The 14,150-nt window shown below is 31.8% G+C and overlaps 2 protein-coding genes across 4 annotated transcripts; one reads left to right on the top strand and one right to left on the bottom strand.

Moving 5' to 3' along the window:
* The first annotated feature begins 556 nt into the window (after window positions 1-556).
* On the top strand, window positions 557-3,411 carry LOC110629258. 2 transcript variants are annotated; one of them, XM_021776243.2, is made up of 6 exons: window positions 557-815; window positions 927-980; window positions 1,063-1,141; window positions 1,269-1,309; window positions 2,995-3,054; window positions 3,132-3,411. In XM_021776243.2, the coding sequence occupies exons 1-6, from the start codon at window positions 750-752 to the stop codon at window positions 3,162-3,164; spliced, it is 333 nt and encodes a 110-aa protein (XP_021631935.1). In that variant the 5' UTR covers window positions 557-749; the 3' UTR covers window positions 3,165-3,411. The 2 variants fall into 2 exon arrangements, with proteins under 2 accessions (XP_021631935.1, XP_021631877.1); XM_021776185.2 differs by having other exon boundaries at window positions 565-815; window positions 3,149-3,411.
* A 2,994-nt stretch (window positions 3,412-6,405) lies between these two features.
* Window positions 6,406-13,399, bottom strand: LOC110628755 (hydroxymethylglutaryl-CoA lyase, mitochondrial). Of its 2 annotated transcripts, none has more exons than XM_021775586.2 (9): window positions 13,183-13,399; window positions 11,630-11,822; window positions 10,993-11,200; window positions 10,604-10,783; window positions 8,660-8,740; window positions 8,397-8,560; window positions 8,050-8,186; window positions 7,304-7,419; window positions 6,406-6,963 (listed from the first exon to the last, which is right to left on the bottom strand). In XM_021775586.2, the coding sequence occupies exons 2-9, from the start codon at window positions 11,809-11,811 to the stop codon at window positions 6,715-6,717; spliced, it is 1,317 nt and encodes a 438-aa protein (XP_021631278.1). In that variant the 5' UTR covers window positions 11,812-11,822; window positions 13,183-13,399; the 3' UTR covers window positions 6,406-6,714. The 2 variants fall into 2 exon arrangements, with proteins under 2 accessions (XP_021631278.1, XP_021631352.1); XM_021775660.2 differs by having other exon boundaries at window positions 11,630-11,798.
* Between the last annotated feature and the right edge of the window lie 751 nt (window positions 13,400-14,150).

The following is a 14,150-nucleotide window of genomic DNA, read 5'->3' as shown; positions in this document are numbered from 1 at the left end:
AATATAATATGTTTATAAAAATAAAAATGAGAAATAAATAATGAGATTAATAAAAAAATATTATCAAAATAAAAAAATATATTTTAAGAATTATTTTATTAGTTAAATAAAATTTTAGAGATTATATTATAATTTTTCAAATTTTCTATAATTTTTTAGATTTAATTTAATTTTTTGGTTATAATTGACGTAAAATAAAAAAATTTTAATTTTATTATTTAAAATTTAAAATTTTAGATATAAATATAAATTAATATAAATATTTTAATTTTTTTTATCTAATAATCTTTTAAGGAATAATATGTAGATTAAAATTTTTTTAATTAAAATTAATTAAAATAAGTAGTTAAAATTGAGAAATAATTAATTTTATTATTTAAAATTTAAAAATTAAAATATTAACTTGCAAAATGATAAAAATTAATTTTTTTTATTTAATAGACCTTTCAAATTTATTATTATATATGGAATTAGTTAAAATTTTTAATTAGTAGTTGTTTCACTCCGGCGGGCTTGAGAAAAAGGCGGAAATTAGTGTGGCCCGGATTGAGAACGCGGCCTGTTTCACTCCGCCCACAAAATATTTTGTTTAAAACCCGAAAATTTCTTTAGATTAGAAGAGCCGCCGCCACAGGGGCAATTCCGTCATATAAAATTTGAAACGCCCGTAAGTGAAAGCGGAGATTCCAGAGTCCGAACTGGCTGCTCATTAACCATCTCACGGACAGGAAAGAAAGAAAAAGGTAGAAATGGATGAAGAGGAATTTCGGCGTCTTCTTGATCTCTTCCCTGTTGTCCGACCTCGCGATTACCATGTAATTTCTGCTTTCTCATGCTTTATTTCTGTATAGATTCGCTTCTTCTTCTTCTTCTTCTTCTTCTTCTTCTTCTTGCTGAGCATGCTGATCATTTTTCTCCAATTTCAGATTGACTTAGATCCATCTAGGCAATCCACTTCTCGGCGGCGGCAGAACGAGGATGTAGCACTTCAAACTGCTGCTTATATCTTTCGCTCTCTCTCTCTTTGTTATTTGGCTTATGATTATGAGATTTTCACTGCAGGTGAAGAAATGGCAGGACGCGTGGGAGGAGCAGGAGGGGGATAACAAGGAATCAAGTAATCAAGCTATTGATTTACATGGTATCTTGTGGCTTCAGATTTTTTTTTCTGCTTTCTTAGTGTCATATCTTTGATCGGAGAATTTTGATTCAAATTTCACTTTTTCTTGCTGTTGTTTTTTTTTTTTTTTTGGTGCTTTTTTGAATAGATGCATTCTGGGAGAAGCTGAAGTTGGCAGCTGAAGAGAAGGTATAGTTCTGGCTTTAATTACTTCTGCTTATGAGAATCTGTTTATAGGTGGATAAGAGTTGAAAGGCTTTTTTTTGTGTGTGTTTTGATGAAAACCTCTTTAATGGCATAGGAATTATCAATAATTATAATAATTTTTTCTGAATTCACCATTGTGCAAATCGTGTATGCCACTAGGTTACCAAATCAATGATACACCTTGATCATCAATTGTGATTGCTGGAATTAGGTTGCTTCACCACCTAAGAGGAGCATGTTGAATCCATTCTCAAGTTTTTTTTTTTTTTTTTGCCAGACCACTCTCAAGTGAAAACAAAGAAAGGAAAAGGAAAAGATGCTTTCCTTGTGGAGTTTCTTTTATATTTTGAAAATATTCATATTGGGTGTGTTTGGGAAGTGTAAAAATGATAGAGTTAATTCAATTGATGTTGGAGAGTTTAAAATTGCTAGAATAAGTCCTTTTAGTTTAGTAAAAGAAATTTCATTTTGAATGAAATGAATTAATGCCAAAAGTGGCTTGATTTTATAAGAATTTAATTCATTTATATGATGATTTATATTGAAAGCCCAAAACACCCCTACTTAAGTTATATTTATTTACTTATAAACATAAACTAGGCAAAACAAGAGAATAAAAATTATATATCATCGTAAAATTTATTCAAAACATGAATTTTCTAAATCCTTTGAATTGGACTCTATCATGAAATTCGTTTGAAACAGAGTGATTGAGTTGTTGATAGCAACCCATCTTTGATAAATATGAACAACTGTTATATAGCCATTGCTGTTTGCTTTTAGATATTCATGGACTCTTTAACATGCTTTTGTTTTTGGTGGCAAGGATTTAATTAAGGGAATGTGGTAATTGGAGCATGTTTACATGCCAAAATGTCTGGATGATGATGATGATGTACCTTGAAATGATTTTTTCGTAGTAAATAACACTTTACATGTAATGTCATGTTCAAGTTGTGAAATAGCACTGATCTAGTAATATCTATATGGAATGGAGACCATGTGAATGTAGATCAAACAGTTCAAGTGAATTGTATTGATTTTGGTCTTAAAGTTCAGGAATTGCTTAATTTAAGTTCAGCATTAGGTTATTCTGGAATGGATTATTCAGCTTAGGATTGAAGTTCTGGTGACTCTTGATAAATATGTTATTATGCAATTTGCAGCCCAAAGAATTGAAGTTGTAATTACTTGTAGCATTTGGATAGGTTGTTAGTGGTGTTACCACGTCTGCCATGCAAAAGGGGAAATCTTGGGTTCATTTTGCGGAATTGTAATCAGATCAAAGCAATTGCTGTTGTGATGATGATTTCTTGAAGGTTTCTCTTGTTATGATTTGGTATCATATCTGGAAATTGAAGCATTACATTGGAGGTTGCTTGTTTCAAACTTGACTTAAGTTAGTTGTTAGGGATAAGTCCATTTATATTATGTGGCAAAAGGAGTTGCTGTTATAGTTAGGGGGTCATTGCAGTCTTACTTGCTCAGGACCAGTAAAGAATGCTTTGAAAAATTACCTGGGCAAAACCTCTTTGTAGAAGCATCTAGAATGTCAAATCTAGCTTTTTAAATATGGGGGACAAGGAATTGTTTTGTTTCCTATTCAACAATTGATATATTGAGAAATACTTCTACGAACTAATTTTGGTGTGCTTGTGAATTTATAGATGGGAACGGCAGAGGCCAAAAAATTTTGTAATGCTTTTCAACAAGTTCACAGGCGACTAGTAAGCACAATATAATCTTCATATGAGCTAATAATTTGTGCAGTTAGGCTTCAGTTTTTCTGTTATTGATTCCATAGAATTTGTATATATCCAGGTATATGAAGAGCTGAGTTTGGACGCTGCCCGTAGCTTTATAAACTCAACGAGAAGGTCTGGAAAACAGATTTCTTCCTAGCTGTAGATTCATTTTCTCATATTGCTTATGCAGTTGGCAACTATTATCCTTTGAAGGAAAGAAAACATTGTGATGTAGTTTCTGTAATTGATTGCTGTATATTTCTTTTAAGTTTTTTCTTTTACGCCATGCATGAGTAGGTGGGGAATGAAAGGGATTCTTTCCCAAATTTAGGAGTATTACTTGCATTTTTATTTTTTAATTTTAAGCAAAGTTAAGGGCCAACCCTTACTCATTTTCTTTCTACAAAGTGAAATTCGGTGAGAGAGGTGGGGGTTTATTTTGCCCATTCCACTGATATCGAGTTATTTTTGCATAAATCCAAGAACTTCCATCTCTTTATATGTTCCAATAATTTTTATTATGAGTGATTATTATCACTTCTCGTGTTTTGACTAAACTAATTACTTAGTATCTCTTGTTTTAAACTTTTTAATTATTTTGTCAAATGAAACATTACTACTCAACTAGTACTTTTGAATATTTATATTGTTCAGTCTAATTGTAATTTTAACAAGGTGTACTATTTAGTTTATTTAATTAAAGGGAAAGCAAGTTTAATATATTATTTGATGGAAGGAATAACAAATTTAATTTTACAAAAGTCTACTGGTGTACTAATTTAGTGATTAAAGAAATATGTGGTGAAATGACATATTTGGACTCTCTTAGATAAATATTGAAAAAAAAAAAATTCACTTGAAATAATTATTTTGAATATTTTATGAATAAAAATGGTTCAAATTTAATTAAAAATAAATTAAAAATGTCTAATCAACATTAATAACGAACATGGCCTAATAGCTCGATGGCTTCCTTTTTTTATTGACAAATTTTAATAATTTTTTGTTCAATTACGCCATTAATTTTCATATGCCCACATACACCAAATCAATCTCATCGTCGTCATCATCACCGGGACTTCTTAATAAGCATTAATTTGACGCTGATTAATGACAAAAATCTTTGACTATTTGGGCAAATGTGATGGTTTTATTAGTCTACTATCTTCTCTCACTAATCACAATAACTTGATTTGTAGTTCGACCTACTGCCGCAGTCTAATCTAATTATTATATCTTTTTTAAAAAGCAATCTAATTATATTATATCAACTGTTATTTTCACTCTCATTAATTATTATATTTTTCATTTAATAACTTAAAAATTACGGATATTTAGATCATCATACGAAAATTGGATGCACTTTCAATTATCTTTGACATTTAAATAAAAATAAATTTGTCATCCATTTATTCAATGTATTTTATATATTTATAATAAATGGCTACCCTATTTGAATGTCATTATGGTGTTTGGAAATTATTTTTTTGTTAATAAAACAGATTAATGTTAATGCTAGAGAGGTATGTATAATAATTTATTTTTATTATGATAATATAAATATATAAACATAAAATATTAATTGTAATATAGATAAATATTAGGATAGGAGTATATTAAATAAAATAAGAAAATTAAAGGAAAACATAATGTCAACTTATATATATTGTATTATTGAAATAAGAACTTAAAAACAAAGATTTTTCTTATGTATTAAAGGAAAACATAATGTCACTTTTTCATCACCACAAAGGAAAAGCTTCTTACACATCAAATAAAAATTACTTCTTTACTATTTAAAATGATTATTGAATTTTTTTATGTATCACATTTCCAAACATAACCTTCACCCAAAAAAAAAAAAACTGAATTATGAAATTAAAAGAATTTTCTTATAATATCAAATAATATTTTCTTTGACATACTGTAGTAATTTTTTTAATTTTAAATAAAAAAATAATTTTATTAAATCTAATAATCGATAAAAACATATATATACTGAAATTAGACCATGTTCATTCCTCTTCAATGACCAAATGCCTCTCTTCTTCATTTAGTAAAATTCAAATAACTTCTGTGCGATACCTCTATAGTGTTAATTCTCTCAATCTTAATTTAATTAAAAATTTCTCTCAATTTAGTAGTGTCAAATAATCCTACATTCTATTGAGATATATAATAATACTATTCAAATCAGAAAAATATTTAGGGATTTTTGTTCTCATTTTTTTTCTTATAGGAAAATTAAAAATGTAATTTTCTATGTAAACAAAATTGATTTTATTTTTAAATTAGTCAAAAAACAAATATTTTTAGGATTGAATCTTGGGGAAAAAATAATAATAATAATAATAATGTAGGGAATATAATATACATGTTGGTGGCAAGCAATTTAGGAGTGGTGTAGTGTCTTTATTTCAGGCTTTTGTTTTAACTTTTTGAAGGTGGTCAAAAATCATCATTGGGATCTCAACTACTTCCATAAACTTTGACACCTCGTCTTCTCCTCATGGCCGTCAGCTTCTTATCTTATGGGTCATTGGGATTTTAAGCTGTCATTGCTGCAAAATGCTTATAGCTTTTCCAAATTGAACACATGATTGGGTGGTAATGCCAATTGTGTCAACTCATTATGGTGGTCATATCAATTATATGCATACTTGATTAAGGGCCGATATGAAATTAGGTCTACACAGGTTAAATTTGGATGTCAGATACTTCATCAATTCACGGTTTCAAATTGTTCAATCTTAAATAACATAAACCAACCATATGATTTAATACTCCAGTCTGATTTACTTTAGAGAAAATTAAAAAATTTCACTATAAAACTATTTAAACTTCAATAAAATCGAATCAAAATCGAAATTATCCTCAAATTAAAATTGAAACCGGTAGAACCGTCGCTAGCCACCATCGGAACTTGAAGTAACAGTGATTGAGGGCCTGGCCAACCAAGAAAACCATTTCGTGACCATGATTAATTATATGAGGATGTAACAGTGGTTGTGACAATCATAGTGGTGAGGATTGGGGACGTCGATGACAAATTGGTAATAAATGGTATCAGTAAAGGCGAATGAAAACTGAATTATAGAAAAAACAAGAAGCTTGTCTCCAAAAAAAAATTTGAGTGCCACAATTACTATCCGTTTGGTATTTTTTAAAAAAAATTAAATAAATTTTTATATAATTAAATTTAAAATAAAAATTTTATAAATTAAAAAAGAAATGAATTTCTATATTCTAAACATGAATTTTAATTGAAAAGTAAATTAAATTTTTGTTAAAATTTTAATTCCGAACAAGAGATAACATGGACAACAGGTGGTAATTAAAATAATTACAATGAGGTTTTAATCCCATTTTCATAAACTTTAATCATCAAGTTATCAATCGTTCGAGTTTAAGCTAATCAGAGCTTTATTTTATTCAGCACAATACGCAGCTTCTGCTACTAATATCATACTTCTGAGTACAATGGATTGTTTGTTGCTGAAATTATATGTAGAGTCTACGGCTATAGGTTTTTATTCCTATATATAAGTATATATGTGGCATACATGTCAGAAACTCATGGAGGGCCAGCAATCAATTCGCAGTTCCCCCTGTTTGTGTATCTGTGCGGAACCTGCAAGCCACCTATATCTTGGAGGCATCAGCTGTAACTCGGGTCAAGGCAACAGCGGTCTTTGAGCCAGAGGGGCGACCCAAGTGCTTGCTTATGAAATCCCCAGCAGAAAGGAGTTTCGGTAGATCCACATTGGTTTTCACACCAAGCCCATCAAGCATGTAGACTACATCTTCAGTAGCAACATTACCTGATGCTCCCTTAGCATATGGGCACCCACCTAAACCAGCAACAGACGAGTCCACTGTGCTAATTCCCATCTGTTAAAATCACAAAATATTTTTGTTGAGACTGAAAAGGAAATAAATATAAATAATAAAGATGCATGAGTACAGAGAATATGGGATCTTCAGCTACATACGTATTCCATTCTGATAAACTTTATTTATTTTTAAGGGGAGGATAATCTGATGGTTACTGAAGCATATTTGGTCCTGTTGAGATATTATCATTCCATCAGAAGGTAACACCGTTACACCAATCCAAATTTAGCACAGGAATAGGTAGCTGCAACTAAATACAGTTTTAACGGGTGGCGCATGCAAATATTCCATTACCATATTGTCGAGGCTATTTATCATAATCCAATCCAACGCATACCTGTAGGGAAACTAAAATATTTGGAAGAGATTGCCCATATGTATCATGAAAGTGGACAGCGAGCTTCTCAACAGGAACTACATCCATTACAACTTCAAGCATGGGAATAACAGTTCCTGTTTCAAGCAAAACGTGATAGAAACAAAGAAACAAAAAATCACAATACCAAGTCAAACCAAGAACTAGCATAAAAAACTAAGAAAAAAATATATATGTACGCTCCTGAACAAGGTAATTTACTGTCTTTGACCAAAAAACATAAGTAATTGTTCACTCCACCATCAGCTCTTCAATTCACGTGTTTAAATTTTCCAACTTCTTCTTAACGGCTGATTATATTTGCATACATATATTGCAAAACAAAAGCACAATGCATGCTCAAATTAAGCACAGATGTTGAGATGGAAGAGTAGCAGAAAGGAAAATAAACTGTTGCAAACTAGGAAAAGGACTTGAAAAACAAAACTATAGAAACAAAAGTTGCTAAACTACCTCCATAAGAACTCAAATTGTTAAAGAAGACAGATATGCAATGCAAAAATTTTATAACACGAGTTAACAAATGCCTTTTGGAATTCAAAGAGAATAGACCAACTACAGCGAATTATGGGTTCAATGTATGACTGAAACAGCACAAGCATCAAGACAATTTACTGACAAATAATGGAAGTATCAACAATACAACCTAGCAGGCATGTGTGTGGAAGAGATTGTAATTTTAAATGAGAGTTGGTTTGAAACATTACCAGGTGTACCAACACCAATTGTATCACCAAGAGAAATTTCAAAGCAACCCATGTCATAAAGTTCCTTTGCCACATATGCCACTTTTGAGGGAGAAATTGCTCCTTCCACGGGACACCCAACAACGCATGATACATACCTATTAAAGATTCAAAAATCAATGAAAAAGAACTAATTGGCCTGATCTTTGTGTTCAACAAAGAATCAAAACACGAGTCTACCTATATGGAAATGATGCTAGGCGTGCCATAAAATAAAAAAGCCAGCACAGTGATGCAAAAAATGAAGGAAGATAATCTCCCAACAAAATTCGAGGAGGAAAGGATATTAAATGTAAAAAAATACATACCCACGAACAGGAATTCCAAGCTCCTTAGCAGCATGTGTAACAGCACGATACCGAACAAGACTCTCTTCAATGCTACAATTTATGTTTGACTTCGAAAATGACTCGGAAGCTGATGCAAAAACTGCTACTTCCTTAGCACCAGCTGCAACAGCTGCTTCAAATCCCTAGCAAAAAATTTAGCAGACCAGAAGAATCATATCAGACCCATTTTTACTTTCTGAGATTGTTTGCATGTGTACCAGACCAGTGATAGAGATACACACTTTTAGATTAGGTGTCAGAACAGGCAATCTAGAGCCCTCCAAACTTTGAACTGCTCTCATCACATCCCTTGCATCTGCTAACTGTTTAAGGGAACCAAAAAAGGGGCCAAAGAGAGGGAGGGGGGGGGGGGGAGAGGGTGAAGAAAATGAAACGTAAGCCCTGCAGTTACATTAACTTTCAATAGAACCAAGTTCATCAAAAATCCAACTTAACAGACCCTCAATGAACTTACTATAGAAGTGAGTTCATAAACATAAAACTTTAAAATAACAAACTACTACTGAAATGCAGATACTGATATTTTTAACATATATGATGCTATTCAAACTATCTAATATTTGGTAATCACCGGCAAAGAATTCAAAATTTTGACAAATAACAAAATGTGTTTGAGGGAGAGAATGTAGTGGACAAACTGGAGGGAATGTAAATTAGTGTCATCACTCTTTTTAGGATGGAAGAAATGAAGTAAAAAAGCAAGGTGGAAGTTAGATTTTTATGCTAAGAATATGTGTATCCTTGGCATTTAATGATTTGTAGTAGTACACACTGGCAAATCTAGCATGGGCAAATATGCCATTGTCATCCCACTTTTCCCCCAAATTTTTGCAGAAAAATTTTGATGGGTCTGTTCGTCTATTTCTCCCCACATCATCCTCATATTCTCCTCCCTTCCAAAGAGGTGAAAAGGTAATCTTTCTTGAAATTTCTCCCCTATACTTTCACTCCCACAATTTCAGCCCTTCAAAGTCATACCGTAAAGTAATTAAGTAAAACCAAATTACTTTTTATGCATGCCAATGGGACCCTCCAATAAGTCTATTTGAATTGGGTCAATATCAATGGAATCCCATCATCCATGCATAATGAAATAATGTAGCATGTTCATATCATAACATATGAACAGTAAAAACTAGCATTCTTACTGGGAATACAACTCATAGGGCAGATATAGATTAATGGATCATCAGTCCAAATTGTAGACAAATAATAAAATCTAAAGGATCAACTGTGCAACTCATTGAACAAAGATTTTATTGGGCACCATCCTCCACCCCTAAAACTCTCTAATCTCTCTCTCTCTCTCTCTTTCTCTATACCTTGCTATCTCTCTTTGAATTTCCTCCAGTAGAAATTCCAACTTTGAGCCTTCACTTCCTATATACCCATCTTCAAAATGATCCCCAGGAAAAAACAAGCAGACAGCAAAAACGATATGTTGAAGTCCTAAGAGAGACTATCCAAGAGAGGTTGTGCCAAGAACTGAAATAATATAACTTTCACAAAAGCAAAAAATATAGACAACTGATATATTGTACTTCCTTGAGCAGGACGATTGCTGAGTGAATTATATACTTCTATATTATGGAATATGAAGATTATCTGCTTTCCTTCGCTGTAGAAAGGTTTGGTCACTCCTAAAATCCCTATGTGCTTGATCTCATGGATTAACTGGTAAGCTGTTCTCTTTCAGAAGAGTTCTTTCCTAGCCTTAATCTTCCGCTTGGCTTGTCAATCCCACCTTAAGTTATTCCCAAGAGGGATGAGCTCTTCGAACTATGAACTCCAGAGCCAAAGGAACAGTTTCCTCTTCAGAGGATTTTGGTTTGCTACTTCTCAAGTTGAAGCCTGAGCTATGACCAGTCAATCACCCTCTCTTTCTTCTCTACAGCCTTTCTGTAGCTATAACTTAAGAGAGCAAATTACTTTAGTAATAGAATATCCCTTCTCAATAAGTAAGGTAGGGGCTTGCTGTTTAGTTCCAGTAATCGATCTATGGTCTTTTTCAGCTATTTAATTACATGGAGTTCTCTTCTATTGCTGATTTGGCTACTAAACAGAGATCAAAGACACAAAAGTTTCACATTTAAAAAAAAGTGGAACAGTAAGGTAAAAAAAATTTCAAGCTAAATATGAAACATACAGAACTGCAAGTAAATTACCTGAGGAACCCATTTGGGCGATACAAAGCTTGTAGCCTCAACAACTGGCAACCCAGAAGAAACTAATCTGCGGATCAATTCAATCTTTACACCTGTAGGTACAGTATTTTTCTCATTCTGCAGTCCATCCCTTGGACCAACTTCTACTATCTTGACAAACTTCGGTATGCCTTTCAAAAACTGCTTTTGTCCAAATAACATAAAAGAATTCATAATTTAAATAAGATAAGCTGAACAAATGGTAGAATAAAGTGTTAGAAATTTGAATCTTGACTCAAACAGTTAAGAATAGAACAATCCAATCACAACAAGAAATGAAGACAAAATTTTCATTATTATATAAAAGACAAGACATAACAAAAATAAAGGTATATCAGTTAATAAATCACCTTATTTCTTAAATTGTGCAAGCCTTTGTCATTGGACTTAGATTTATATTGATGATCTGGAAAGTACCATGAGTCGCAAACTGTTCCACACACCATGGACTTCCTGCCTAAGCTCATAGTACTTCGATTAAAGGAATCACCATGCGACAGATCCCTGGTATGTCTTTTCCAAGAAAATGTCTCTCCTGTATACTCTTCATAATCTTCCCTGCATATGAATGAAGGATTAAGATCTGTAGTTCACATGCAAGATGAAAAAAATTATTTAAAAGCTCAAATATGTAACAGCTTCACCTATGTCCAGGTTGTATAATATTAAGTGAAAAAAGACAACGACTTAACTCATTTACCCTAAAATAATGAGGCAGAAAACTCAGTTAGTCTGCTTTTTAATTTTTGGAATCTTCGATAAAGCAAAGTCATAACCTAAAAAGGTCTAATAGATACTATTTTTGTGTTTGCTATTCGGAAAAAATAAATAAAAAGAAAATTGAATCTTCTCTTTATTGTCCATGGTGGTGATCAGCAGTTTTGGTTCATCAAATGAAAGTGGCAGTGGTTTATTAAGGCAATGATGGCACTGGTTGCAAGTTCATTAATCTATAGTATCTGCAGTCCCTTATTGATGCTCACTTACTCGCAACTGTTGGATGAGCTGCAACCCCTTCCTTCAATCCAGCAATTTCCCATTCCCATATCATTAGCACTGGGACGGCAAGCACTAGATGAGAACCTTCGTATCCTTTCAATAGTACTCAAGCTTGGCAACTTGTCAAGACCAAGCGGCTCTTCCAGACTTGACATAGCTAAAGTGGACATAAAAATTGGAACTGGGATTAAGACACAAACTAATTTAATACTTTGTTAAGAACACTTGCAAAAAGCCTTTATTGCCAAAATTCAGTTAATAACAGACCTTAGATATGCAGATCTCAGAGAAAGACTACACAAATTAATTTAAAAAATTTAGCACCTTATTCCTCTCACTGTGAGAAAAGAATTACAATGTAATTTTACATGTTCGTCAAGCATATAATTAACACAGTCATCAAGTGTTTCAACACTTTTTCATGCAAATATCAATGAATCAGTGACAACAATTTTTTCAGCAATATATGATTAAATACTTGCAATGAAAACATTATCAGTAAAATCCAAAATGAGCAGAACTCGCCAATTGAAGTAGACATGACTTACAAAAACAGCCTCCAAATCAGAGCTAGACTGGACAACATAAATTCTCATAATAAATTTCACTCGGTTCATATCATAACTGAAGATCTTTCAAAACTCATACAAGTTTATGTTGTTACTGCATTAGACTTGCAAAAATAGTCTGCAGTTCATGGTAAGATCACAGCAAACATAATTTCTCATAGCAAGCTTTTGTCGAAGTACATTTTCATGCAGTAACAAATTTCACCGAGAGAAAACATATTACTTCTTTCCAAGATCCTTTCAGATGACAAAAAATAAAGGTCTAAAATTTAACAGATGCCACAATAATTTACAACGCGATAAGGACAATAATAGGAATTATTAGATATTTGACCAGACATAATGGAGAGAAATTAAGTAAACATCCCTTTTGCTGTTGCAAAGTTCATTTTTCTCTTCCAAACCTTTTTGACTATAAACAGATTTCTATAATGCCAAGTCAAATTTCTATTCCAATGTGATTATTGCACTAGTTCTGCAAAACAATGAACCCCAAGAATAAAGAAGGCAAATTGTGGACAAACAATGCAAAAGAATTTGGAGAGGGAAAAAAAATCCCAAATGCAAATTAACATGAGACATACAAACAGCTGATCTTATGAGGTTACAAATGCAAAGGTTTAATTTACTGCTTCAAAGTTCAATTAAGGAACACATAAATAAAAAGCAAAAGTGCATACAGTAAACCAAAAACTTCAGTGAACACGATAATCAAAACCGACCACGCATTGAACTCCAAAGCAAATCACATACACAAGCTATACTATTTAGCCGAGAAAAAAACACAAAATAATGAAAGGGAATTTCACATTCGATTCTCTTCTCTTCAATAATACAAAAATTACAACTAAACACATAATTCAGGGGGGAAAAGTTTTAAAAATTTATATTTTATTTCCTCCGGGTCATCGGGAGACAAAAAGAGCACGCATTGAATTAAGAAAAGCAAGTGAGAAAGAGAAAGAAACAGACCTGAATTGAAGAGAAAAAGCTTGAAGGGAAAGACTAGGGTTTCAGAGATAATTCTGAGGTTTAGCAAAAAAATGCAGTCTTTCGTCGGGGTTAGATGGAGCGGAAAGAGGAAGAAGGGAAGGTCAGGCAACGTGAAGAAGTTGCAAAACCTTTTTTTTATTTTTTTTTATTTTTCTTTTTCATTTTTGGTGGGAGAATATTTATTTCTGTTTATTTATTATTCTTATTTTTGTTTTGAGGCCCATGAAATAAATCGCCACACACACAGATAGAGAATATGGACGGGTGGCAGGTAGTTCTCCGTTGGCAGTTGCTGTGCGTTTTTTTTATCGATAATATAAATAAATTGTATTAAAAGTTCACTCTTAATATTATTTAATAAAATATACTAATTTTAAAAATAAATTAAATAATTGTAACTTTTAGTTTTCTTTTTAAAAATAAAATATTTTCCTTTAAAAGATTATTGAAGAATAAATATTTTACTTCAAAAGCAAGTGCCTAAAAATTAATTAGTAATTTTCCACCTCAATAAAAAAAAAATATATATATATATATAAATATTTAAATTTCGTAATAAACCAGTATGTCGGAGGAATAAAGTTGCCATTTTTAACTCTTGTTGTCAAATTGCTGCCAACGCGCCTTCCACACGCGCCTCAATAGCCAACCACTTCTTTTTTGTAAAAATATATAAATAAATTCTTTATTTTAAATTGTGGCTTAGGATGTGTCAAGTGGCTTAATATTATTAAGCTACATATAGAACCGACAATAATTTTCATTCCCATCACATGACTATACGTCTTATTCAATCAAATTACTTAACTATTATAAACTTACACCTTATTGGAAAATAATTTATATTTAAAAAATAATTTTAATGATAATAAAATTACTTATTTTTTATTATTTATTTTTAATTTGAGAAATAAAATATATACTAAATTTAAAAAAAAAACCTCGCA

The sequence above is a fragment of the Manihot esculenta genome, chromosome 1 (assembly GCF_001659605.2).
Source record: "Manihot esculenta cultivar AM560-2 chromosome 1, M.esculenta_v8, whole genome shotgun sequence".
In the NCBI taxonomy this organism is placed as follows: domain Eukaryota; kingdom Viridiplantae; phylum Streptophyta; class Magnoliopsida; order Malpighiales; family Euphorbiaceae; genus Manihot; species Manihot esculenta.
This window is presented reverse-complemented; position numbering and strand designations above follow the sequence as displayed.